General features: G+C 59.6%; 1 protein-coding gene across 3 annotated transcripts in view; it reads left to right on the forward strand.

The window, feature by feature from the left end:
* The first annotated feature begins 629 nt into the window (after nucleotides 1-629).
* LOC119103523 (proteasome activator complex subunit 4) overlaps nucleotides 630-26,455 on the forward strand; it is a 28,401-nt gene continuing 2,575 nt past the window's right edge. Inside the window, exons 1-32 of one of the 3 annotated variants that reach the window (XM_037227121.1) lie at nucleotides 630-969; nucleotides 3,871-4,235; nucleotides 4,580-4,726; nucleotides 5,700-5,813; nucleotides 6,922-6,966; nucleotides 7,215-7,428; nucleotides 7,860-8,051; nucleotides 8,971-9,119; nucleotides 9,732-9,854; nucleotides 10,498-10,581; nucleotides 12,492-12,750; nucleotides 13,113-13,430; nucleotides 13,813-13,944; nucleotides 14,351-14,566; nucleotides 14,889-15,046; nucleotides 15,483-15,575; nucleotides 15,907-16,075; nucleotides 16,455-16,594; nucleotides 17,387-17,501; nucleotides 17,949-18,074; nucleotides 18,607-18,795; nucleotides 19,216-19,406; nucleotides 19,827-19,956; nucleotides 20,197-20,658; nucleotides 21,052-21,166; nucleotides 21,845-21,987; nucleotides 22,574-22,684; nucleotides 23,164-23,401; nucleotides 24,104-24,181; nucleotides 24,762-24,898; nucleotides 25,227-25,409; nucleotides 25,681-25,806. In XM_037227121.1, coding sequence (XP_037083016.1) covers nucleotides 3,979-4,235; nucleotides 4,580-4,726; nucleotides 5,700-5,813; nucleotides 6,922-6,966; nucleotides 7,215-7,428; nucleotides 7,860-8,051; nucleotides 8,971-9,119; nucleotides 9,732-9,854; nucleotides 10,498-10,581; nucleotides 12,492-12,750; nucleotides 13,113-13,430; nucleotides 13,813-13,944; nucleotides 14,351-14,566; nucleotides 14,889-15,046; nucleotides 15,483-15,575; nucleotides 15,907-16,075; nucleotides 16,455-16,594; nucleotides 17,387-17,501; nucleotides 17,949-18,074; nucleotides 18,607-18,795; nucleotides 19,216-19,406; nucleotides 19,827-19,956; nucleotides 20,197-20,658; nucleotides 21,052-21,166; nucleotides 21,845-21,987; nucleotides 22,574-22,684; nucleotides 23,164-23,401; nucleotides 24,104-24,181; nucleotides 24,762-24,898; nucleotides 25,227-25,409; nucleotides 25,681-25,806 — 5,154 coding nt within the window. In that variant the 5' untranslated portion in view covers nucleotides 630-969; nucleotides 3,871-3,978. Of the gene's footprint in view, nucleotides 970-1,000; nucleotides 1,092-3,870; nucleotides 4,236-4,579; nucleotides 4,727-5,699; nucleotides 5,814-6,921; nucleotides 6,967-7,214; nucleotides 7,429-7,859; nucleotides 8,052-8,970; nucleotides 9,120-9,731; nucleotides 9,855-10,497; nucleotides 10,582-12,491; nucleotides 12,751-13,112; nucleotides 13,431-13,812; nucleotides 13,945-14,350; nucleotides 14,567-14,888; nucleotides 15,047-15,482; nucleotides 15,576-15,906; nucleotides 16,076-16,454; nucleotides 16,595-17,386; nucleotides 17,502-17,948; nucleotides 18,075-18,606; nucleotides 18,796-19,215; nucleotides 19,407-19,826; nucleotides 19,957-20,196; nucleotides 20,659-21,051; nucleotides 21,167-21,844; nucleotides 21,988-22,573; nucleotides 22,685-23,163; nucleotides 23,402-24,103; nucleotides 24,182-24,761; nucleotides 24,899-25,226; nucleotides 25,410-25,680; nucleotides 25,807-26,455 lie in introns of those variants that run through there. The other 2 variants (XM_037227112.1, XM_037227105.1) reach the window with 2 other exon arrangements.

Here is a 26,455-nt window from a genome sequence, read left to right on the forward strand (position 1 = left end):
AGCACACAAACCCACTTTTGGCATTGGTGATTGGCACAGCAAACCCACTTTTGGCATTTCTACTTTTGGCGATCAGCGAATATCTTATATGTGAACGTCACAGTTATTTCTCCAACAGCAGAGCGGCCATCCACCGTTCAATACCTTGCGCTGTATCAGGGTCATTTCAATGAATTGAACAGCAATTTCTCCGGTACCCAGACACGATATTTGGTTTTTGATCTATATATAACAAGCAAACAAACGTGGCACCCAAGGGTCAAGTTTACACGCTAAGAACTGCACACAGTCCGGTTCGAAGCAACAGCGCCGGCCATGCGTTGTGGGCGCGGCATCGAGCCGCGGCACTGCAGAGCCTTGTGCTTGCGAAATTGCGTAGTGGAGTGAGCTTCTTTTTGCTACGCGTTCATATTGAAAAGTCATTAAGGCAGCCTTGTTTTTTTAAAGCACAGGGGCAGCCACAATACCATTTTCACAATCACCAATGCCAGAAACAGGCTGCAACTTTGATTAAAATCTGCATAGCAGCACTTTAGGGACATGCATGAGAAGCACCTGAAATGACCTTGAAAAACTTGATTAATATTGACGCGGAAAACTACGGTATTTTGGGGGGTGCAGATGCAAAATTGAAGAGTGTCTTGATCGGGTGCCTAACGTTAGTTGTGACAACTTTTCAGAAAAAAGGATTAACAAATTGTGGTGTAATGTTAATTTTGTAGATAACTTGCAGCATTTTTGGCTTCCGAACGCATCAACTTCCCAGTGCGTTGCCCATAGCTCGTACAGCTGTTTCTCTACGTCCACAGGCAATGACTGTGCATGTTGTCGAGTCGATACTCATTCGTGCATTCGTGCGGTGATGTTCTAGACGTATTCCGTGGTTACGTGTCGTCATCGCCCCTGCTTTTAGGGTCCCGTATGTTTGTACAAGCTCCTCGTTCAACCAACAGTAGACCCGTTAACTAGGTAGGTACATAAGCAGATGCCTATGTAGTAGGCAGAAAAGTCGCTTGTAGTGGATGGTGCCGCGGTAACTACTGAAGCTGGTGGAACCACTAAGATGGAGTGTACTGTTGCACCTCTTCAAGGTAGGGAAGGTGGGGCAGTATGTCTTCCATGTATTGTACAGTCAGACTTTGTGATGCTGGCCTGTACTTCAGTAAGTGTTTGGTTATAGTGGTTCTTGAGATTCATAGATTATTTACAGATTTATGACTTTGTGTTCCTGCTTTTTGACCACTTGGTCAGTCTATTAATTGGGTGAAGGTGTGGGCTTACTGCCCATGCTAAGCAGTACAGGGCCAGACCAGACCATCTGGTGGTAAAATTCCTGGTCAACAATATGATTTTGAGGTGAATATATATATATATATATATATATATACATATATATATATGTATATATATATAAATATAAATATAAATATATATATATATATATATATATATATATATATATATATATATATATATATTTGCTTATGTATAGTCCTGCCAACAAATCCCAGCTATCTACATTCGTATTTCATTACCACTCTGTGGTTGTTTCACCATTGGACTGTTATCTGTGTGGTTACCAAAGGTTTTTGAAGGCCTTTTTTCATGGCTTAATGATGGCTTATCGGCCTTTTCATTCTGAATTGAATAGCAACAATGCCACAAGAAGCTGGAATGTGAAACCACTTAACATTGGAATAGTCTGGGTGCAGAACATTTCAAAACTAAATGATAAGTATTGGAAGATGAAAATTATGAAAATTGAACAATCATTTTATCTAACAAAACCATGGATCATTAGTATGCCATTCCAATCCCCACTCGCTTTATCAGGGAATGTTGTTATTGAGGTAGAGAAGAGCAGTGGTATTGTTCTAGTCATGCATGACCCTACTTATATACCAGTTTCAATCCTATTAGTCATTGCTGAAATAGGAGGATCTCCCAAAATTATGGCCATTGCCCTGTGAGTACTAGGGTGCTACATTCCTGAATATGGGTTGTTTGTTATCTTTCCCGACATCAAGTGCTGGTGATGCCCCGGTTTCACCCCTCACCTTTTTTACCATATCACCATACTGGTTTTAATGAACATATAAGACATTTCCCTGAGAGCTTAGTTTACTGTAAGGTAAGGCTTCTATATAGAAGGATTAGCTCCCTCATATTTATAACCATGTTATCAAAGTTTTAAGTTGATGGTAAAGTATTTCTTATCTGTGTTTTTACTTTGTACACACTATACTCTTTATTAACTATACATCCTTACTCTTCTTATCTTTGAATGCACAGAGATAAAATCATTTTCTTTCTAGAAACACAATATAAATAAAGTGGCTGCATATTTTGTGAAATAAGGTTGCACACTGTGGCACAGTTATACCATCTGTTGCAAAATGATGGGCAAAAGTAGCTCAGTCAGGACTTTGGTGCTCAACCTCCATGTGGGATGTCCAGGCTCAATTCACAGCTGATCCTATGGTCTTTTCCTCCTTGGTGATCCTTTGGAGGTAGCATGTTCAGTTCATTCTACATTAAAAACACAATATTGGCATGATAACCATCAAGGAAAGCTTTCTGTAGATGGTATGATCATTCAGAAAAGCTTATTGCAAATGTCCTCAATTTTTTGCCCATTGCTGACCCATTGCTGATCCTTTTGCTAACTTAAGTTTATGGTTGATTAAACATGACAACCTGCTTATAACCTGTTATGCATTAATCTTTTTTTGTTTGCAAAGACTTAGGCATTCTGTATCAGTATGCAGTGCCACAAGACATGTGATTGCATGACAGTGGTCAATTGCCAGCTGATCACAAAGCAATGCGATGTGAGTTTTTTTCTGAAACCTGAAGTGATTCCTTACAGCTGGATAGAAGCTTTTGGCTGACCTGATGTCTCTCCCATCTGTCTATATAGCACTCAAATTCCCAGCTTACTCTATACCTGACTTTAAGTGATGATCAGCCCAGTTATTTGTTTAAGTAGCAGCTAGGATATAGTACTGTTACCAATATTTATCATACATCCCTGCAGGGAGCTCCTTCACAGATGCTGCCTCCACATCACACAGACTCAGAGCAATGCTTATGGAACACTGGTTTCATGCCCAGGTGCTTGGTCACTATGCTGGCTGATAACTTGCCACCCAACACACCACCTACTATGCGCATGTGGTCACATGCTACACCATTTTTGTGTGCGTCTGAGCACAGCTGTGCATGCAGCACCTGAAAGACAGGTTCCTCTTTTGTGTGTGCATGTGCGTCCATATCAGAGGATGCCTGCCATGACAGCCTGGCAGGCATATGGCCAGGTTTACCTCAGAGTGGGAGCACTGCAAGGCTGCCAAAGCCAAACTTCACTGTGTGGCCGCACACACCAGGAACACCGGAAACTTGTTTGGGACATCCTACTAGAGACATGTGTTCCACATGCTCATGATAATAAGATAAAATGCTTTGATCTTGTGGTTCTGGGTTTTTGTCCCAGAGAGGAAGCAAACTACATGACTGGTCATGGTATGGCCATCAACCATTTGCAGACCGAATTGGCACAACTTGTGAACTGGTAGTGTTACATATTGTGGCTTGAAATGTTCCAATGCAGTTTAGAGGCTGCAGACATAATGGCCTGTGGAGCTAGAATGGAAGTACTGAGGATTTTGCTTGGCTGATCTACATGGTTTGCTTCACACATGGCTAAGCTGTACTCTTCGCAATAGCACCTATTGTTACATTTTTCTTGCACGGCCTTTGCTGGTTCTTCAAGTACCAATGTGCTCCGAGCGACCACCCGCTGCTTAGTAGCTGTCTCCGCGCTAGTTATCTCGGCCAGGCGCTGTTCTATTTACCTCTGCTGCGCCCTAGACTCGCCCGTCCGCCCGGGGCAGTCCTGACGCTCTCGGCTTGGACACCGGTGCTCGCCTCCCGCCAGAGCTCGGGGACCCGTCGGTGGCCGCCGCGTCCGCCCTCGCCATGGACATGGACGACAGCGACCAGGAGGAGTTCGACTGGGAGAAGGACGCCGACAGCCAGGATGAGGTGTCGGAGGGCGAGTCCCGGCTCGGCTTCCGGCCGCAGAAGCGTATGCCCTCGCTGCGCCACCTGCCGTACAGCACCGCCCTGGAGCGCGAGGCGGCCGACAACCTGGCCAAGATTAAGCTGAACATGGCGGTGGCGCTCACCGGCGACGACACGCACGGCTTCCAGATCTACACCAGCCGACTGGGCGTGTGAGTGGGTCGTGAGGCTCTCCTGCCGCGTCAGTGACTGGGACACTGGCAGACGCGTGTGCCGGCTGGGCCAGTGGTGGGCCGCGGGAGTGGCCATTGCGTGGTAGTCGATGCGGAGTAACTGGTTTCGATAGTTACTTGCTTTTATTCCTGAGTCACGAGAACGTACAGCCAATGTCGCGGCCACTCGAAGCTCATCCCTGGGTTTTATTTTTTGGACCTGGTGCAGCATTGGATTAAGTGCAACTGCAATGTGTTGTTGCAGTTTGCCAATCGCACTTTTTTGCATTCGTCTATTTGTCCCCATGGTTGCTCCGTCCACTCATGGGGCAATGCTTGGTCAGGTACCTGCAAGTTTACCACCTCTTCATGTCCAAGGAGGACCACATCCTGTTCATCCAGATGTACCTGAAGATGATCCAGCGGTCGCCGACCGACTATAGAAATGTGGACGCCTGCAGCAAGATGGTGATTCGACTGCTCAAGAAAGTGTAAGCATTGTGCGAGCCGCACCATCCGGTGTACTATGGAGCGCCTGAGCACGCATGCTATCTTTCGTAAATAGTGGACTGATACGAGATCTGTGAGATAGGAAGAAGGAAGCTGCTTTCACAAAAATGTCCGGTGCATTTGACATATCGAAGCATTAGGAACATTGTGCTGATGGTTGAATTCTTTTTTTTCTTTTTTTTCCTACGCCGTTTTTTTCCTACGTTAATTCGCATATATTTGAAGCAATTGTGTGTTCGAAAACCAACCCCATATCTCGATTGGTTGAGCGCCTGCCCGCGCCTTCGCCTTGCGCCTTTCCCGAGGCGCATTGGCCCGAGCGCCTTCGAGCTACTACAAGCGCTTGCTTTTTCCCCTGGTTGGGATGGCGTACGGTTGGCGGCAGTGGCCGCTCTAGGTCAGAAGAGGTCTAAGGGCTGGACGAGCAGTGCGTTGCCCATAAATTTTACCACTGAAGCGGAGTTTCGCGATTAAATGATGGAGTCAGGGTTTACACAACAAGTACTGCTTAGCATGATCTCTGATTCCAGAAATCCATCCAGTCAAAAGGGGTTTAACAAATTATTTACAGTTATGAATGCTTTGGAGTACATTTTGTGTTGCTGCGACCCATACAAAATATACGCAAAATAATGTCTACAAATATGTTTACTAGGGTTTGGGTCATGTGTTAATCCATCCGATCGCAAGACGTGCCGTGGTTAGGGGTGCTACTGCTTGCTGTCATTCGCAAGTGACTGTCGTCCGAAGTGTGCGACATCTGCTCACCTCTGACGCCGGTGGCGGTGGCCGGGCTCGGTCTGACCGTCCGCGCGTGCCGTGGTTAGGGGTGCTACTGCTTGCTGTCATACGCAAGTGACTGTGGTCCGAAGTGTGCGACATCTGCTCACCTCTGACGCCGGTGGCCGGTGGCCGGGCTCGGTCTGACCGTCCGCGCGTGCCGTGACTCGCCAGGAAGCGGAACCTGAGCCGGGACGACCTGGAGATCCAATGGCGTCCCATCTACGACCTGTACAAGAGCTTCACCAGGCACCCCTTCCGCACTATGAGGCTCAACTTCTATCTCGAGTAAGTGCAGGGATGACAGATGGGGATCAGAAGGCGTTTTGTGCATTATTCCCCAGTTTTCCTGACATATGGCCCGTGTATTTGCGTGGTCGTTGTTGGCGGACGTACTATGGCGTAAGCATGCTTTGAGGCTGGTGCACGGGCTGGCTCGGGCTGCCTGACTCTCCGGCCGTGGGAGTACCGCGCGTCAGTGGCAGGACCGTGTGCTGAAGTGACCACCACCGCTGTCCCTGACTCTCTGGCCGTGGGAGTACCGCGCGTCAGTGGCAGGACCGTGTGCTGAAGTGACCACCACCGCTGTCCCTGACTCTCTGGCCGTGGGAGTACCGCTCGTCAGTGGCAGGACCGTGTGCTGAAGTGATTGCCACCGCTGTCCCCAACTCTCCGGCCGTGGGGGTACCGCTCGTCAGTGGCAGGACCGTGTGCTGAAGTGATCATCACCGCTGTCCCTGACTCTCCGGCCGTGGGAGTACCGCTCGTCAGTGGCAGGACCGTGTGCTGAAGTGACCACCACCGCTGTCTCTGACTCTCCGGCCGTGGGAGTGCCGCGCGTTAGTGGCAGGACCGTGTGCTGAAGTGATTGTCACCGTTGTCCCCGACTCTCCGGCCGTGGGAGTACCGCTCGTTAGTGGCAGGACCGTGTGCTGAAGTGATTATCACCGCTGTCTCTGACTCTCTGGCCGTGGGAGTACCGCTCGTCGGTGGCAGGACCGTGTGCTGAAGTGATCGTCACCGCTGTCCCTGACTCTCCGGCCGTGGGAGTGCCGCTCGTCAGTGGCAGGACCGTGTGCTGAAGTGATTGTCACCGCTGTCCCTGACTCTCTGGCCGTGGGAGTACCGCTCGTCAGTGGCAGGACCGTGTGCTGAAGTGATTGTCACCGCTGTCCCTGACTCTCTGGCCGTGGGAGTGCCGGGCGTCAGTGACAGGACCGTGTGCTGAAGTGATTGTCACCGCTGTCTCTGACTCTTTGGCCGTGGGGGTGCCGCTCGTCAGTGACAGGACCGTGTGCTGAAGTGATCGTCACCGCTGTCAAGGGATCGGCGCCACGTCGGAGTCGGCGTGCACTCTGTTGATGCGCTCACCACTGACGGCGGTCTTTCGTTTCAGCACGACGCCTCGCTATGTTAAGAACATGGCGCGCCTTTGCCGGAGGTCAGTGTGATCTCTTATGTTCACATCATGCTAGTTTTAAGTGTTGTACTATGTGCGAGCAGTTTGTATGAGGTGGGGGAAGTGCAGTTCGCGATGGGCAAGTGCGCAAGAAAGTAAGATGCGTCAGTGAGCATAGACCCACTTAATTCGTATGAAATGCAGCTTTAACTCTTGCACCCTGCACTGCCGCTTGGCTGGCCTGACCTGACCTGACCTGACCTGACCTGACCTGTGTGTCGGCCCGGCAGCTTCTTCCCGACGGAGGCGACGGCCGAGATCCTGGCGGAGCTGCTGCCCGAGCTGTGCCCGTTCGACAGCGCCGCCACCTGGGTGCTCGAGTGTCTGGAGGTGTTTCTGCCGACTGACCTGCCGCCGGCGCTCTACGACCGCGGCTGGCGGCTGTGGCTGCCGCAGCTCTCCGGCATGCTCTCGCTGTTGGAGAACGGCGGCGCCTGGGACCAGGTGGGGACGGCTAGGACGGGGCGAGAGGGCAAGGGCGCTGCTGATGGCTGGGACCGAATGAGAGGGCCCGGCCAGGTGGAGGCTTAGCAGCCGAGGGCTTGTATGAACCAACTGGGCTTACTTGGGCAAAGGCACGACACTGCTGGGATGTGATGGGATATAGCGGCATGTTACTAGTATGTTTGTTTGCCTCAAAATGAGTTTCTCCAGCACTTCACTCTTAATTTGTCCCAATCGGTCATGTGCAAAAACCGTGTGGAACAATTCAAACTATTTGTCAAGCCATGAAGCAAAACAGTCTGGTAAGCTGAAACAAACGAGTATCATCTTGGTTGCTTTGACGGGCCGTGTTGAGCTGCTGGTGTATGTTGCCTTGTCTGTGCAGGAAGTCACCATCTGTATGCTGATTGTCCTGTGTGTCGCCGACACAGTCTCTCTGCCTGCTGATGGCGCGTCTGGCGTTCGAGAACCCCGGCCAGGTGGACTGGTCGGACCTGCTGCCCGAGGTGTTCTCCCGGCTGCTGCGCGCCTTCGGGCTGCCCATCTCCTACAAGGGCGTCGGCTCGCACCGCGCCAACGTTCACGTCATACCGGCGCTCACCTCCTGGATCATCGGCATGCTGGTGAGGGCTCGTCGCAGCCCGCGGCCGGCGGCTGGGACGCCGGCGGCTCTGATCGGGAGCGGAGCGGCGCCGTCCCGCGCCGCCACGGCAGGTGAGGGCTCGTCGCAGCCCGCGGCCGGCGGCTGGGACGCCGGCGCGCTCTGACCGGGAGCGGAGCGGCGCCGTCCCGCGCCGCCACGGCAGGTGAGGGCTCGTCGCAGCCCGCGGCCGGCGGCTGGGACGCCGGCGCGCTCTGACCGGGAGCGGAGCGGCGCCGTCCCGCGCCGCCACGGCAGGTGAGGGCTCGTCGCAGCCCGCGGCCGGCGGCTGGGACGCCGGCGGCTCTGACCGGGAGCGGAGCGGCGCCGTCCCGCGCCGCCACGGCAGGTGAGGGCTCGTCGCAGCCCGCAGCCGGCGGCTGGGACGCCGGCGCGCTCTGACCGGGAGCGGAGCGGCGCCGTCCCGCGCCGCCACGGCAGGTGAGGGCTCGTCGCAGCCCGCGGGCCGGCGGCTGGGACGCCGGCGGCTCTGATCGGGGGCGGAGCGGCGCCGTCCCGCGCCGCCACGGCAGGTGAGGGCTCGTCGCAGCCCGCGGCCGGCGGCTGGGACGCCGGCGGCTCTGACCGGGAGCGGAGCGGCGCCGTCCCGCGCCGCCACGGCAGGTGAGGGCTCGTCGCAGCCCGCGGCCGGCGGCTGGGACGCCGGCGCGCTCTGACCGGGAGCGGAGCGGCGCCGTCCCGCGCCGCCACGGCAGGTGAGGGCTCGTCGCAGCCCGCGGCCGGCGGCTGGGACGCCGGCGGCTCTGACCGGGAGCGGAGCGGCGCCGTCCCGCGCCGCCACGGCTGGGCGGTCGCCGCCCCGTGTCGTGTCGTGTTGGTCCGCTAGCAGAGCGCCTGAGGTGAGCCGTCAGCCGCGCCTAACGCCGTGTCCGGGCGGCCAGGGCGGCGGCGGTGAAGCACAGGCCTACCTGGACCGCCTGCTGGAGGCGCTCGAGTCGTACTTCTACGCGTCCAACGCCGGAACCTGGCAGGAGCCACTGAGCCACTTCTTGAACAATGTCTGCGCCGTCTTCGTCCGTCGCTACAACAGGTGCGTCCGCGGTGTCGGTCGCCGCTTGGCGACTTGTACGGTGAACTGAAAACCGGGTCAACATTAAGCGTTCAAAGTTCTATCTCTGGTAAGCACAGGGATGACAGGGACCAGAAGTTAATGTTGAATCAACGACCTTCAATAGACTGGGAGGTGCGGGTCAAATGACGCAGTGCTTATGTAACGACTGTATTGACGGCGCTCAGTATTTCGAGGTGTGCTCATGCTCAAAAGTGAGCCACATTCTCAAAAGTCTTAAGGATGAGCACAGCTAGAAATAATGAGTAACATCGATATGAAAGTCATTTAGCGTTACTGCGCCGTTTGACTAGTACCAGTGGCTCATTGCATGCTAACTCAGCATAATAACTTTGAAGCCGTAATGCCAAAAAAACCAATAGCTGAAGGCCTTTAATGTGTGACGTCAACATTGAGGAACATTACCGTGCTTTGCGTCGGGGATGACCATTCAGGTCACCTTCTGTACAGTGCGCAGACACGCTGTTGCTGTGCTTTCACGTGACTGTGCTGGTTGTGGGGGCATGGTCTTTGAGTCATGACGGTTCACGAGTCATCATGCATGGAAGTCATCATGACTCGGTTCCGCTTCAGGGAACGCTTCAAGAAGGCCTCCTGGAGCCACTACACGGCCGAGGGCCATGAGCTGACCGACGATGACGTCACACGCTTCGTGCAAGGCGTGCTGCCGTGCGCGCTGCTCGGTATCTACTCCTGGTGGGTAGGCTGCTCCTCGCAGCTCAGCGTCAGCTCTGTTGCCACGCACGCTGCCTCAGCTTTGTGTGTGTTGTGAACGCTTGATCCTGAACTCGTGTCGGGCGGCTGACCGGACCGCCGAGTGTCACGCTGCGGGTGTATACTTCGACTGTTGGAGATCCGTCGGCCCGTCGGGAGTGGCCCTCCTCAGGCTTCCCTGTAGTTGTGTCGATGTATAGCGCGGGAGACATCTGGTGTCAGCCAACGCCCCGTGGACGTGTGACCTGGCGCTCGTGACTGGCGATCTACGGTCGGAGATGACGGGCGCACGTGATCCGCGGTCTATGGATCGCGCGGCTGGCCCCGATGGGGGGCGAGCGCCCCATCACGCTCCGTGCTCCGCCGCGCTGAGCGCCGCCGTACGGTCGGAGGTGACCGGCGCCCGTGACCGCGTGGTCTGTGGAGCGCACAGCTGGCCCCGATGGGGGGCGAGCGCCCCATCACGCTCCGTGCTCCGCCGCGCTGAGCGCCGCCGTACGGTCGGAGATGACCGGCGCCCGTGACCGCGTGGTCTGTGGAGCGCACAGCTGGCCGCCGGTGGGGGCGAGCGCCCCGTCACGCTCCGTGCTCCGCCGCGCTGAGCGCCGCTGTATGCCGCCCGCAGGACGCACAGCCACCACGCCAACAAGTGCCTGCGGGCGCTGGCGCAGCTGCGGCCCGACCTGGTCATCCCGCCCGTCATCGACAGGTACGCACGGGCTGCCGGCGGCACCAGCCGGCCCGCTGCGGGCGTGCGGGCGGGCGGCGGCGGTGGCGGCGCGCCGCACTCTGTCTCGTGCAGTGCGGTGTACGGATGTGACTCACCCGGGCTGCGGCACGTAGCACAGCTGTGTTTAGTTGGCCGGTGCGGCAGCTGTTTGGGGTAACACCGATCATTGAATGTCGTGTAAATGTGCTCGTTCTTCTTTAGACGTGACTTCTTCTCTTCACATGAATCAGACAGGCATGATCCCAGCAGGCGGCATCTGGTGTTTGCTAGACGCGCTATGCGGTGGCCAGATCGATCTGTGCTTACGGGAAGGTTCAGATATCAATGTAGGGACAACAAACGCTTCGTAGTAATGGTATGGTATGAAACTTATGGCAGCTCATTTTGTATTCCTTTTGTTCCGTTCTTCGTAACTTGACACTGGCTTTGATTACCAGCGAGATCATATTTCCAGTTTGTCTTAACAGTAACCATGAATATCTGTGGCTCCAGCGGCCTGTCTTGGCTTGCCCTGCTTTCGACGTTCTTATATCGCTGCAAGCACTGATCTCGAACCTGAACCAACGCGAAGCTTTTGCAGCCAGCAGTGCAGTTCTCTGTAGCAGTTATGGTGTAATGTGTTCAGATTATAAACGCGTTCGGTTCATTCGATGCAGTTGTACCCACGCGACGTCCCATTCTCTATCACTGGAAGTGAGCGTGCTCCGGGCTGCCGGCGTCTCGGGTCAGATCTCGATCTGGAAGTGAGCGTGCTCCGGGCTGCCGGCGTCTCGGGTCAGATCTCGATCTGGAAGTGAGCGTGCTCCGGGCTGCCGGCGTCTCGGGTCAGATCTCGATTGTTCCTGTGCCAATTCGCTTGCGACTGGCAGACTTAACACAGCGCGATTCTGCAGGAAAACCGAGCGTTGCCGAAAAGCTGGCGTGTGAGCACCTTGCAGACACTGTGCAATGTCTGAAAAATGGCGCCGCTTTTTGTTTGAAGTTCCATGAAGCTGCAACCGTTGGTTGCAAGGATATAGGGTGGTCTAGTACGTGACTGGCCGGATCGGGCCGGGCCGCCGAGGCTGGAAAGTTTCCGGTTGCTTATAGGGAAGGTTTCACACTTGCAAATATTGAGGCGAACATCAGATATAAAGCAAGCTCACTTGTAACCAATGGTATGCTTTGAAGTAGAAAAGACTGGTTTAGACAACACGATTTCTCTATTTAATAAAATGTTCCTCGATACGTCACTACTTGGTTATGTCATCGCACCCGAACAACACTGATTGAGAGCCAATTAGCGGCCGGTTTATCTGGAAATCGTACCCACGAACGCCAGATATGAACGACTCGACCAGTATATTTGTATCCACCTTGATCGCCGCATGGCTTGTGGAATGCTAGTATTTGAATGGCGTTATGATGGCGCCATGAATGTCGAGGTTATCTTTGAAATACTCTTCCCCCATATTCCTTTCCTCATTTTCGCGGGCGTGTAGTTCAGCCACTTGGGGGATATAGGTCTTAAGAGGGGCAGGGCTGTGAACTGCCCCGAAAGGTCTTCCAAGATGGCTATTTCAGTTCAAAACCCCATAGAGATGTGGAACACTCTCTTTAATGTTACGGCGGACTCGGCCGACAGTTACGTTCGTTACCGTTATCACCCGAGCCATTCAAAGCTGCGGGCCGACACTACCTGTTTCCTTCAATTGCACAGCTCGTCTCTTCAGTCACTCTCCGAATGCTCTTATTCTCTTCGTGCGTGTGTGCGTACTTTGTCGTGTGCAGCTAAGAGTTTATGTACCGTCACCTGCAGTGTTCGGACTTTCTCGGACCTCTTGTGGCCTTTGACCCCTGTGGCGTTGCCGCACGCTGGGCCGCCGCTGTGACGTCACACTCTGTCCCAGTTTCCACCAATCGCTGGAGTCGATCACGGAGCCGCACCGACTGACGTCGACCATGAACGCTGTGAGCGCGGTGCTGCGCACCATGACCGAGACGGGGCCGCGGCCAGAGGTGGTGCCCCTGCTGCAGATGGTGCTGCCTGGCATCGACCCCAACGACAAGCTCAAAACCATGTGCACGTTCGTGCTGATCGACCGGCTGGCCGACATGATCACGTTCGTCGACTGCTCCAGCGCGGCCGATAACCCCGAGCTGACCGAGGTCAGTGGGCGCCGGACGCTGCGCCGCGGAGGCGTCCGGCCGAGACTCACCGCAGGTGCTGACTCGCTGCCGCGCACAGCACAGTGGCCCTCATCGTCTTTCAAGATTACTCCACTAGGTTGTGGCTTGCCATTGCTCTACACCTGTGTACTGTGCATTGATCGCCCAGGTCAGTTTTTACGAGCAACTCAAGTGGCGACGTCGACCTTCCGAATTGCTGTTGACCTAAAGAGAGCTGCTTTGCTGTCAGTCAGGAAACACCTTTCTTGCCCGTCCTGACCCGCCGCCCAAGCACCCCGTCGCGCGCGCTGGCAGAGCGGCGTCAGCTGTCCGCCTCCGTGACGCCCCGCCTCTGCCGCCAGATGGAGCAGCAGGTGTGCCTGCAGACAGCCGGCATGGAGGACGTGGTACTGCAGCTGCTATCGCGCTTCTTGGCACTGCTCGAGCCCAACAGCCAGGAGGGCAACTCGCGGCCCGACCAGCAGCGCCAGCGCGTCAGCCAGGAGGAGGGCGTGCTGCTCACCGTGCTGCGCACCTCCTGCTTCAGCATCCTCAACAAGGCGTCGCCGGAGATCCAGCGCTGCGCCGTGCTCAAGCTGCGCGACGTCATTGTGGGCCGCATTTTGGAGACGCGCGTCTCCGGCAAGCTGGCCGCTGTGCTCCTGTGCGGCGCCATCATGGTCAGTGGCCGGGGGTGCGAACGAGCGGCGGACGCCGTCTGGCCAGTGTGGGCAGGGGATGGGGAGGGGACGAGTGAGAGAGAGGCGGCACGGCGCGGCAATGGGAGGTTGTCGCTGGGGTGGTGGTATGAGCGTCAATGCGACGGCGGACGCTGATTGACGTGGATGGTGCTAGAGTGCTTTGCTTGACTGGTGGCCTGGGTCATTTCTCCGACACGTTTTGGATTGTCATGTGCTGACGTCAGGATGTTGTACTGGTGACTCGCCCCGTCGCCGCGCTGCACAGCGAGTCCGAGTCGAGTACTTGGCCACCTCAGTAGCGCGCCGTGCCCAGCTGTCCGCTGCCGGCGGCCGGTGTCTGACGCGCCGTCGCCTGCCGCAGGCGAACCCGGAGATGGGCCTGCGCACGCTGATCCCGCCGGTGGTGGAGACCATCCTGGAGCTATCGGAGGACGTGCAGACCGAGGAGAAGCTGGATCAGGAGCTGCTCTTCAACATGCTCCTGCTGAAAGAGGTCTGTCCCGCTGGCCTGGTACGTCGCCGAGCACACGTCCGGGTGGAGCTTTCAGACACAGCCAGCTGGCGTTAGCTGGCCGAGAAAGTCGGCTGTGGCCTGCGCGGCTGGGTTGGCTCTGGTTGGTCCCACCCTGCCCGTGACCTGTCAATGCTGATGGGCTTGCCTATGATCTGACATGTGACTTTCACTCCGAACGTTCCGGGACCTTCAGCCAATGCGTCTGTTGCGGGGCCTGTTCTCAGACCGTCTCGCCTGCGGCAGATGGTGTGCTCGTGCGGCCAGTGGCTGCTGCCACACCGGGGCCTGTTCTCAGACCGTCTCGCCTGCGACAGATGGTGTGCTCGTGCGACTGGTGGCTGCTGCCGCAGCGGGGCCTGTTCTCAGACCGTCTCGCCTGCGGCAGATGGTGTGCTCGTGCGGCCAGTGGCTGCTGCCGTACCGGGAGCGGCTGGAGCAGGTGCTGGAGCGGGGCCGCCACCTGGCCTGCCCGGAGGGCGCCGAGCTGACGGCCGACCTGCTGCACAGCCTGCTGACCGGCCTGCTGGGCACCTACATCACCGACCACGGCGACTGGCGCCGCCGGCTGGCCGACGCTCACAACCGGCACCTCATCGTCCGGGTACGGCATCCAGCGACACCACCAACCGGTACAGACCGACAGCCGGGTACGGTGGTTATCCCGGGGCGGACCAGCGCGGACCGACTTTGATAACTGACAACTCATCGTCCCATTGTGGGCTATCCGGCTCCACCGATTAGTATCAATATCCCACACCCTACCTACCGCTAGCCGTGCACGGCCACACCCAGTCACAGGGCCAATGTCGTTTTTGCGGGCCTTTCACCAAGAGAGTGTGGTGTGCTGATGCTGTGCCACGTTCAGAGGGCGTTGTCTGCCGATCGGCCAGTCCGCCCGCTGACCGCACGCTCTCGCCGCGCAGGAGTGGGGCAAGTGCACGGACATGAAGTCGCTGGAGCTGCGCTGGCACGTGCCGTCCGAGGAGGAGGTGGGGTGGGCCGCCGCGCTCGTGCAGAAGTTCGTCGTGCCCGAGCTGGACGAGATGGACCGTTTCATGGAGGACACGAGTCGGCTAAACAAGTGAGGCGATCCATACCGCAGTATTTGAGGAACGGCGTGACATGAGCGGCCCTCGTCTGTAGGCTCACGGGATACGGGGTCGGCACTGACGCGCAGTGGTATTCATGACTAGGTTACATCGACATTTGTCTAGCATTCTCTGGGAGCGGGTAACCAGGAGTGCCCATTCCCAGATTGCATTGTCCTGGAAGTTACACCGCGTTATCACTGTTGAAGTGGGCATCGTGCTGCAATCCAGCTGTCATTCAGGGACCCGGATGTGGAGGGACGTGGAAGGACAGTGCCTGAGTGGCGCGGCGCCATGTAAGCCCCGGTTGCGAGCCCGCCCGGTCCTGGTGACTGGAGTGATGCCAGTCGTCGGTCGGGCCGGCAGCTGACGTGTTACCGCGTTGGCTGACGGCCTCGGTGGTGACGCTCTGTCGTCTGTCCGCCGCAGTGAGCAGCTGCTGTGCCGCCTCAGCCTGCTGCACCTCGGCCTCAAGGGTGCCTGCTACGGCCTGCCGCCCATCGACGACGCTACCATCAACCTGTGAGTCGGTGCGGCCCCGCCCCCTGCACACGTCACCCTGGCTGGCCGTGCCACGGCGACTGCCGCTGCCGCCCGCTGCGCTGCGAGGAGCCCAGGCGTGATGCCATGGCCCACCGTCATGGTTCCCTGGCCTGTTGGGAGGCGCCGCCGGGAGGCTCAGCGCCTCTGTTATCCAATGTCTGGGCTTTTGTGAACACCAGATGGGTGCCCGCTCCAGCCGCCGCGCACCGCGCGTCTGGCAACAGCTCGCGCGCTGGCGCGGGCTTTTCACGCACCCCTTCCGAGAGACTGCCTGCGCACGGACGAGCTGACCGCGTCCGGTGCCCCGCAGCTGGAACTGCGCCGTCGACCTGAGCCCGCTGTCGATCGAGACGGGCGCCGTGGTGCTGCCGCGCGCCGAGCGGCTGCGCGCGCGCGCCCTGGACGTCATGCACCGGCTGGTGGCGCGGCTCACCGACGACCGGCCCGACGACACCAAGTCGCTGGGCAAAGTCTGCCAGGTGGGGCCGGGGTCAGCCGGCTGTCGGTGCCACCTGACGGTTCGCGCCGTGTTCTCGGCTGAACTCTTTTTGCGAACGTTCACGAGCTCTATGGTGACCGCCGACGGGCGGGGGGGGGGGGGGGGCATCATTGTAATGAAGATGGGCGTGGCGCCCGTCGTGAAGAGTGGTCTCTTTGCGTCAACTGTCGTTGTCTATGCGGAGTTACTTTTATGGCGTGGTCACATTGTTTTTGCTGATTCTGTGCTGCAAACTTGTGCTTGTGACGGACATCTGCACCCCCGGTTTTGCATCAGCTGACCACTGCAAACCAAGCGTTGATGCCGCTGTATGCAGGTGAGCATGACTGGTTTGTTTGACCAAGTACCGCGTGCGCCAGATTCTGGCAACGGCCATGTTCCACTTCGGTGTGAGGCGGGACGAGAATGACGCCGAGATGAAGATGATGTTCAAGAGCCGCGCCTCGCAGGGCAAGGACTTCGGCCCCAAGAAGTACTCGAGTCGCATGCTGGCCGCCTGGTGAGTGCCCAGGGACCGTCGTCCGGCGATACTGGGCCAGGGGCCGCCGGAGGCGCGCGGCCCGAGGCAGGCGTGAAGCGACTTCCGCAGTCGGGAGTGGTGGCAGACGGCGGGGTACGGGAACGCCGGTCAGAGTTGGACGCAGCTCCGTTGGAGTTCGTTGGCGGTCATCGTGCTCTGTTAAACTGCCATGCTCCTATGGTGAACGTGTGACCGAACCGCCAAAAACGGTCTATTCTAAATCTGTGATCGAACACAAGGTGTTAGTTGCTCAGTCGGTTCGTAAAAAAACGGTCATGTTGTCATGTCTTTTGTTTTGTTCTTCGTCTTGGCCTTCAAACTGATACTTCCTGTTTGGTCCAATCACCATCAGTGTTCTTGCATTGTGTCATTTTGTGTTGTGCCATTTCACAACATTACACGCCGTTGCCTCTATGCTAACCTTTTCCAATTGGAAATAATTTAGATATTTGGCCTCGAGCCGAGACAACTTGGGGAACAGAACGAACTTGTGTTTGCTCACTGGAGACGTGAAGACGTAAAGCAGGAGTGGATCCTTTTAAAATGCTACGGTAAACCCTCGCACTTCTATTGACGGGTTGCGCGCCCACGTGAGATTCGTGCTTGGCCGGCCCAGCCTAAATCAGCCTAGCTTTTGTCGCACCGCGCATGTGTCCGCATGTGAACCTGAAGCTGTATTTCTGCGGATGCTGGTGCAGCCAGCACTGGCAAGACACACTAAGCTTACCTACATGGTCTCACTAAGACACGCTCCCTGTTGTCGCTGTTCAGGGTACAGCTTCAGCACAACCAGCGTGTCATCTTCAGTCACGTCACGCCGCTGACGGACACGTTGAAGGTGGTGATGGAGGACGTGCTGAAGCTCTCCACCAACCGATACAGCTACGTGAGTCCTCCCCACTCGCCCGGCACGTGCCTTTACGATGACGCCTAGATATGTGTGGGCCAGTCGTGCGGTGAATTCATGGTCAGCACCTGTCTTACTGAACGTCCTATGCGTTCTTTTGGCTTTCCACGCGTTTCTATAATCATGTAAGTGCCTCTCCACCGTCGTGTCGCCCCTGTTTGATTTCATACACATGACGCTAATTGTATTGCCAACGTGTGCTAAAGCATCGATGCGTGAGCAGCTTTTGCATTCACAAGCCGCCAGCAACAATGGACCTGTTGCATACATTTGCTGGGATCAGTGACCGTCCAGTGAACCTCGAGCCGGACCAGTGTTGCTACCCTCGGTCTGCGAGCCAGGCCGTTTGTGTCAGTGATGACAGTGCGGCATCGTACCTAGCCACTCATTGGGCGCCGCTGACGACGCGGGGCGTGTGTGGCGCAGGTGCGGCAGCTGGCGCAGAGCGTGCTCGTCATGTGCATGCAGAACTCGAGTCAGGCCTACATGGCCCTGTGGCCGCGCCTGGTGGAGATGCTGCAGACGCCCGACCTGTCGCACGAGCAGCTCAAGGTACGCCCTCTCCGTCCGTCCCCCAGCGGGCTGGACTCTGACTGGCGTCGGTCGTCTCCGTTGACTTCTGTTGTTCAGTGACACGGTCGCTGTGGCGCGCCGCACCGTCCGCGTGCCTGCCTGTTCGCCTGACGCGGTCAGTCAGACAGACAGACGGACGGGCAGGCGGGCACAGAGTGCGCTGCGTCGCACCATGGCGCGTCCGCACGCTCACTGGAGAGGATCCAGCTGGGGCATGCGCCGCGGCCCAGGCTTGGTTTGTGCACCGTCATGCTAGACGGGGCATGGGTGGCACCCCGAACAGATCGTATGATATAGCCCACAGCGTCTTGCTGGATTCAGTTACCTTGTCGATGAAGCTCTGTTTATCTTTGTTAAGTGCTGGCTTCGCGCTAGTACACGACATGTGCCACCAGCTCTTGGAGCAGCCACCGATCCCAGTCGGCGAGCCCTGTCCTGACAGTGTTCCCCCAGAGTGGGCGCCCGTCGCGGCCGCGGCGCTGTCTGACGCTCCGCCCCGTCCGGCCGGCAGGGCCTGCTGCACGTGGTGCTGGGGCCGGGCAGCCACTCACTGCTGCGCGTGCACAACTGGCCGATGGCGGCGCAGCTGTGGCCGGCGCTGCTGACGTGCGTCGGCTCCGAGAAGGACTCGATCGTCGTGCTGATGGAGCGGCTGCGCAAGGATACTGACCTGTACGAGGCGGTGCCGCTCCAGCTGACGGTAGGAGGCGAGCGCTGGCGACTGGGCCGCGACCGGCGGCCCGTCTGCATGCGGTACAGCGTACAGGCCGACCAGTTGGAGGCGTCACATGCGTCGCGTGTGTCGTAACGCTGCGTGTACAGACGTCACTAGTGTTGTCTCACCGTGTCCCTGGCCCCGTGTGTGTATGACCCTGATCGGCGGATGTCTCCCAAGTGTCTGCCGCTGGTGCCGTCTGACCCTATGCTGGTGTCTCCGTATTACTGCCCTGTCCCGGTTGTCTCCGTGTCTCTGCCCTATGCCGGTGTCCCCGTGTCCCTAACCCCGTACCTGTGTGACGCTGGTCACCAGATGTTTGCCGAGTGTCTGCCGCTGGTGCCGTCTTACTCTGTGCCGATGTCCCCATGTCCCTGATCCCGTGTCTGTGTGACTGGTCGGCAGATGTCTGCCGAGTGTCTGCCGCTGGTGCCGCGGCTCTGGTCCAGCGCGCCGGTGGCGCCCGGCTCCCGGCCGCCGCCGCCGGCCGTCAGCCCGGCCGCCGCCGACCGGCTGCGCGAGGAGAGCGCGCTGAACCGGCGCTGCTACGACGCACTGCTGGACCGACTGCTCTCGCTGATGGAGTCCGGCACGCTGTGAGTGACGCCGCGCGCCGGCCGGGCCGCCGCTCCGGCCCGCTGCTCACCGCTGGCACGGCGAGGCTGCGGCGCCCGGAAGGCCGGCCGCGCCGCTCTCCCCCCGGCGGACTGTGTTTGCGGGGGTCCTGGGAGGGTGACGTCGAGCCACTGTATGGTCATCACTAGGACGCTTGGTACGTCGGCCGTTTTTAATGACTGTTTTTCTCGATAAATGAAAATTGAGTATTCATTGTCGTGTTGCCTTATTGGCAGACTACATCGTGAAATCTGGCGATTGCATTGCTGACACAGTCGCCCTCCGCTACAGTCGGCATCCGTCGATAGAGCATTCTGCCTTTAAAATTCAAAATAGCTGGGAAGCACCGATCGTAAATGTGACGTGCTGGAGGCTTGTCTTTTAGATGTGTTCGTTTGCAGACACTGGCGACGGAACGAGCTTTGTCTGGAGTTTGTCAGCCTTCTGGTGCGGCCCGACGTGCCTGTGCCGGCCCGTGTGGTCCGCTTCTGCCTGCAGAACCTCCTGCACACTTCCATCTTCGTCAGAAAGGTGGGCGTCTGCGGCGGCGAGCCGGACATGCTGGCGTGCTCGCCGGATGAGCGTGTGCCCTGTGCTGTTGCCGGCCGCCCCGCGACGTTAAGAACACGGCTGTTATTGCAGCCCGGGTCATCAGCATGACTTCTCACGTCGCCTGTAGCGGGTACACTGAGACGCGGCCGGCTTGCGTCGCCGGCTGGCGTGTGGCGCGAGCGCCGGCTGACCGGCGCCTCGGCCGCCGCTGTCCGGCAGAGCTCGATGCTGGGCCTGGCTGCCATCCTGAAGCAGCAGAAGCGGCGGCACGAGACGGTACCGGTGACGCCGAGCACCGTGGCGCAGCGGCCGGCGCGGCCCTGGCCGCCGCTGCCGGCCGGCGACGCCGCCTGGCGCGGCTGGCGCCAGTTCGGCGAGCGCACCGACAACCTCTGGATGCAATACGACAGCGCCACGGTGCCGCGCGACGCCAAGCAGTGGGCCGTGGCCCGCTATGTGCACAAGATGAAGTGGGGCTACTCGTGGTGGCCGCGCGAGCTGCGCCTGTACCGGCAGCAACCGCAGCTGCAGGAGAAGCCGGCCGACGAGGGCGAGGCGGTGCGCGCCGTTCGGGAGTTCTTCAGTAACGCCGAGTCGGTAGCCAAGCTGGTGGGCTTCCTCAGCCTGGAGGAGCACAAAGGCAGGGACGTGTTCGCCGAGACTACCTTCATCGTATTTAAGGTATGCGCGCGCGCTCGGCCATGGGCCGTGGACGCGGCTGCTGCTCGGTTACCGCTGAGGCTGCGGGTGAATGTACAGTGACACCAGGTGTAGCGCAGCATTGCTTTGTGTGTCGCGTTGCTTATTTTACACGACTCGCCCACGTTCCCTATTAATACATTAAATGCCGTTTTGTGCAAACATGTATGTGCCATGCATTGGCCTCTTTCGTTTTCAGCTAACATTTGTGCATAACAGCAACTTATGGTCATGGAAACCTTAATGCTTATAGGATGAAGAAATGAACGGGACGGCGCGTAGAGCTCAAAACCTGTAGTATCGATATGCTTAGTTGAACACCTCACAGAGCTTGTCACGTGGTTTGTGTGCTATGAATGCACGTGTCTGGCGCAGGGTCTGTTCCGTAACCACGGCGAGGAGCTGCTGGAGGTGTTCAAGCCACACCTGGACCGGCTGAGCAAGGAGGTGACCGAGAGCTCACAGAAGTGTCTCTGCGAGATTGTGGCAGGTGAGGCCGCCGCCGCCGCCGCCGCCGCCGGCCTGTCCGCCGGTGAGGAGGCGCGCCTCCGGAGCAGCGGGCCCGACCTGTCCAGACCGGGCTGAGCGGGGACAGCAGCGGCCGGCGGCCCGGCGGCTGGTCGGTCGTTTATCGGGTCGTGCCACTGCATGGCAGTCTCTCGTTGGCTGATGCCACATGTCCAGCGAAGCAGTCTAGCAATGCGGGGGATCGGCCTCGACGCGTGCCATCGCTGCTCCCTTGCGCCATTATGGAGCAGCTCAAGGCCTCGGCGCGCAGGCCGCAGCTCCAGCCTTCACCGCCGTGGGTCGCCCGTCACACTCGCGCTTCTCGCAGCACCCTCCGGAACACGCTCCGCAGCGCAGGTCATCCCGTCCGCCGCAGACTAAAGCACGCTTATCGGCCAGAGGGGATGTCTTGCTGTAGCACCACAGGTCGGGCCGTCTGTGCCCAACCCGTGTCGCACCAGCGGATGATGTGTTCCTTGACCACTCCGTGCCGTGCTCAGTGTCGTGCCCCGAACCATGTCCCGCGTCGTGCTCTGTGCCGTGCTGTGATCCGTGCTTTGTCCCATACCGTGCTCCATGTATCCCGTGCCGTGCTCCGGCGCGGTGCTGAGCGCGCCCTGCCGTCCGCCGGCGGCGGCTGACGCGGCGCCCCGGCCCGCAGGCGTGATCCGCGGCAGCAAGCACTGGTCCTTCGAGTCCGTGCAGCGTATGTGGCAGTACCTGCTGCCGCTGCTGCGGTCCTGCATCGCTAAGATCAACCAGGAGACGGCCGAGAACTGGGCGGCCTGCATCAACCACAGCGTGGTACGGCTGTCTGTCGATCGGGACCGGCGTGTGCCGGTTCTCCGCGCCGGCGGAGGTGGCTCACTGAAGTGCTCCGATTGTGGGACGGGTGTACCTTTAGGGTGTATCAAGATACCCGCCCTGTGGCTATCTTACACAGCACGATCTGGGGATGTTGTCAGTAGCTTTGGGCCTGAACCTGTGGTCCGGATGCCTGCTGATGCTCTGCCTGTCAAAGTTGGAACGCCTGTGGCATGCAGCATGCCAATGATCATGTCACGTGACCTGCCCTGCGCCACCGAACTCCGGTGTTCCTATCGTTTCCTCTCCGTCGTCTACATCGTCATCGCCTTCAGTGTCTGAGCTCCGTGAGGGCCGCGCCAGCCCAGAGCATGCGGTACATTTATTCCCTGTTGAGTCAACCGCGGGTCGCGTAAGTAGCTGCCACCAGAGTACAGCTAAGAGCGTCAGTGGTGTCTCCCGGCGAGCGGTGGACGCCCTGCCCATGGTGCTGAGCCGCGGCCTGTAGAGGCCGGGCCGCCGAGTGTAGCGCGAAGCGAGACCGTCTGGTGGGGGCGGACCGTGACGCGCCGTGTCGCCGCCCCAGGCCGACCGGGACCCCAACCGGCACCACTGGCTCATCGAGGAGATGATGCAGCCCGTGTTCGGACGTGACGAGTCGCTCTTCCTGCTCGGCATCCGGCTCTTCCTGCTGACGGTGGGTACGAGCTGCCGCTGCTGACGGCTGCATCATGGCAGCATGCTTACTGTAGGCTCTTCCTGCTGACGGTGGGTACGAGCTGCCGCTGCTGACGGCTGCATCATGGCAGCATGCTTACTGTAGGCTCTTCCTGCTGACGGTGGGTACGAGCTGCCGCTGCTGACGGCTGCATCATGGCAGCATGCTTACTGTAGGCTCTTCCTGCTGACGGTGGGTACGAGCTGCCGCTGCTGACGGCTGCATCATGGTAGCATGCTTACTGTAGGGTAACAAACGACGTGACGCCAGGCTCTGCACCATTCCGATGTTTTAGAATGCAGATTGCTTCTGTGTGTAATTCAAACATTTTTTTTTTGTTTTCCCCGCAAGGCTCACATCTGTTGGCCCTGTGAGTCGTGTGACTGCTCCCTCTGCGCCCTCTGGCCGCACGTGCGGGGCGGGAGCGTGACGGCGAGCCTCTGTCTGTCGGTGTGCAGAGCGTGATCGGCGAGGTGGAGTGGCGCGGCGCCGAGCTGCTGCACCGGGTGCGCGACATGGTGATGCCGCACCTGGACCACCCGTACCAGAACATCCGACACCGGCTCGGAGGCGTGCTGAGCAAGGTGTTCCAGCTGGACGTGTACGGCGGGCCGGCCTCGCTCAGCCCGCACTCCGACGCGCTGATCGAGGCGGCGCTGCCCCAGCTCGACCTTCTGCTGGCCGCCGACGGACGCGGTGAGTGGCCCCGCTGCCCGACGGGTGAGTGGCCCCACTGCCCGGCGGTGGACGCGGTGAGTGGCCCTTGGGGAACGCGGTGAGTGGCCCCACTGCCCGGCGGTGGATGCGGCGAGTGGCCCCACCGCTCGGCGGCGAACGTGGTGAGTGGGCCTACTGCCCGGAGGGGAACGCGGCGAGTGGCCCCACCGCTCGGCGGTGGACGCGGTGAGCAGACCGATCACACTGGGCAGACCGTCGTGTTGGCCGCGACTCGCCGGGAGGAGCTGCCACCGCCCAGTCTGCTTGGCCCCCGGGCCCGTGGGTTTGTACGCTGGCTTGCGTGCCTGTGTCTATTGCTGGCAATTACTGGAGCATTGTAAAGTCAAGCTGCAGATTTTTGGACTTTCTTTCCTTTCCTTTTTATCCGCGGGTTCGGGCTGTTTTTTCATCCCTACGTTTGATCTCTGTTCGCAATACTCCCCTCCTCCACGTTGTGCAATACGTGTTACACAGCCATTATTGCAATGTGATACAGTGCTGCGCGCCGGATGATAGCTTGCACAGACGTTCCACGGTTTTACCGGCGCGTCAGCCGCCCTCGGCGTCGCGTGGCTGTGATGTTTTCGGTCTGGCTCGGGCCGGGCCGGGCCGGGCCGACCTTTGGCCCTTGCGACGGCCGGGGCCGCGCCAGTGACGCCGGGTCTACCCGCTCTGTTGCAGCCAACGGCGGCGCGGCGGAGACGGGAGCGGCGCCGCTGAGCAGCGAGCGCCAGACGGCGCACCGGCTCCTCCAGACCGGTGGGTGGCCGCCGGGCGCCGGCGGGTCCCGGCCCTTCCCGTTACCACGCACGCTCATCCGGCACACACTTACTGTCTGATGGCGCTCCAAAACCGCTCCCGTGGGAGGTGCAGGCGTGGTGGTTGGGGCGATGATGATGGTGATGATGATGATGATGATGATGATGATGATGATGATGATGATGATGATGATGATGATGGGTGGCAGAGATACAAATGTTTTCACTTTAACACGGTAGCGACCACGGGCACTGGTTATTTTGGGTATGCTGGACCATTAACGGTGTACACGTAAACCAGAGCGTATTTATTTCGATTAATTCATAAGTCTTGTCTCTGCCTCGAAATGAGGAAGTCAAGTAAGATATTGCCTGCCAAACTGTCAGATCGGGGACCATAGAGATGTGGCGCTCCTTCCTGACTGATTGCTGCCCACGTGCACCAGAGTAAGCTTGTCGGCGTGTCGACCCGCTCATACACCAGCTGGATCGGACCACGTGCGTGACTTGGTGTGGTGTCGACGGCCGCCCGGCTCCGGCCGGCCGACTGCGGCCGGCTGACGAGCGTGTGTGCTCGGCAGTGTGTCAGTACATGCTGTGCGGCGCGAGCACGCGCCTGCTGCGCTTCGTCAGTCCGAAGCACCTGCAGCTGCTGCCCTACCTGTGCGCCATGGAGTCGTACGACATCGACCGCGACCTGCAGGCCGACTGCGTCCGGGTGAGGGGAGCGGCCGGAGCCGGCCCGGCTCCCGGCTCCCGGCCCTCAGGGCCGGGCTGCCGGTGTCGCCGGCGCCCCGCGCCTGGGCCCCGTGCTGCGCGGTCAGAGCTGCGCGCCAGTGCAGACGTGGCCGCGGAGCGATGCTGGGCCATTTCGGAGGCTCACTGTGTTTTTCGGGACTTAGAGTGCTGCAATCATCAGAAATTACCTCAGCAGCGACAAGGTGCTATATGTCTGACGTTGGAGCGCATCGTTCGTTCGGGTCTTTCCGGTTCCTTCCCTCCCGCTCTAACCTGGTCTCCGTGCTGACGCCCTCGTGCGCCGCCAGACACTGCACGCGCTGGCAGTGCTGCGGCACGACGGCGCGGCCATGGCGGCGCTGCTGGCGGCCGTCGGTCGCGTCATGGGCCATGCCTACTGGCGCGTGCGCGTGGCCGGCCTGGCGTTCCTGCAGGCGGCCGCCTTCCACAACATGTTCCTGCTGCTCCGCAACGGGCCGGCGGCGCTCACGGTGAGAGCCGGTCGGCGTGGTGGTGGTGCAGCGTCGCCGGGCTGGGCCGCGCGCGGCGGACGCGGCGTTGCGGCCGGCGTGTCGTCGCTGTACAGTCGTGATCGCGGTGCGGCTGCGCCCCGAGGCGCAGCCGCGCGTCGTGCTGCATCACGCCACGCACAGTGACTCTGTGCCTTGCCGCGGCTCGGCACCGTGCGGTGTTGGTGGCTGCCTGTGTGCCCCGTGTAGCGGCTGTCTGTGCCGAGCGTGACTTGACGCGTGCTCTCGCCAGGTGACGGAGCTGGTGGTACGCGGTCTCCACGACCAGCGCGTGGAGGTGCGCGAGATGGCTGTCCAGGTGTTCTCGGGCCTGCTGCACTGCGGCTTCATCGACAAGGCCCGCCAGCAGCAGCTGCGGGTGAGCAGGAGCGCCGCACACAGGCCGCCGACCGACCCGTGGCCGCTCCCCGGCTGCCCGCACGCCCCGCCCCGCCCTGCCCCGCCTCCCGGCGCCTGGGCTGACGGGCCGCCGGCCGACCCGTGACCGCTCCCCGGCTGCCCGCACGCCCCGCCCTGCCCCGCCTCCCGGCGCCTGGGCTGACGGGCCACCGGCCGACCCGTGACCGCTCCCCGGCCGCCCGCACGCCCCGCCCCGCCCTGCCCCACCTCCCGGCGCCTTGGCTGACGGGCCGCCGGCCGACCCGTGATCACTCCCCGGCTGCCCGCACGCCCCGCCCTGCCCCGCCTCCCGGCGCCTGAGCTGACGGGCCGCCGGCCGACCCGTGACCACTCCCCGGCTGCCCGCACGCTCCGCCCTGCCCCGCCTCCCGGCGCCTGGGCTGACGAGCCGCCGGCCGACCCGTGACCGCTCCCCGGCTGCCCGCACGCCCCGCCCCGCCCTGCCCCGCCTCCCGGCGCCTGGGCTGACGGGCCGCCGGCCGACCCGTGACCGCTCCCCGGCTGCCCGCACGCCCCGCCCTGCCCCGCCTCCCGGCGCCTGGGCTGACGGGCCACCGGCCGACCCGTGACCGCTCCCCGGCCGCCCGCACGCCCCGCCCCGCCCTGCC

This window comes from Pollicipes pollicipes, unplaced genomic scaffold, assembly GCF_011947565.3.
Source record: "Pollicipes pollicipes isolate AB1234 unplaced genomic scaffold, Ppol_2.1 Scaffold_2555;HRSCAF=2994_pilon_pilon_pilon, whole genome shotgun sequence".
Classification (NCBI taxonomy): domain Eukaryota; kingdom Metazoa; phylum Arthropoda; class Thecostraca; order Pollicipedomorpha; family Pollicipedidae; genus Pollicipes; species Pollicipes pollicipes.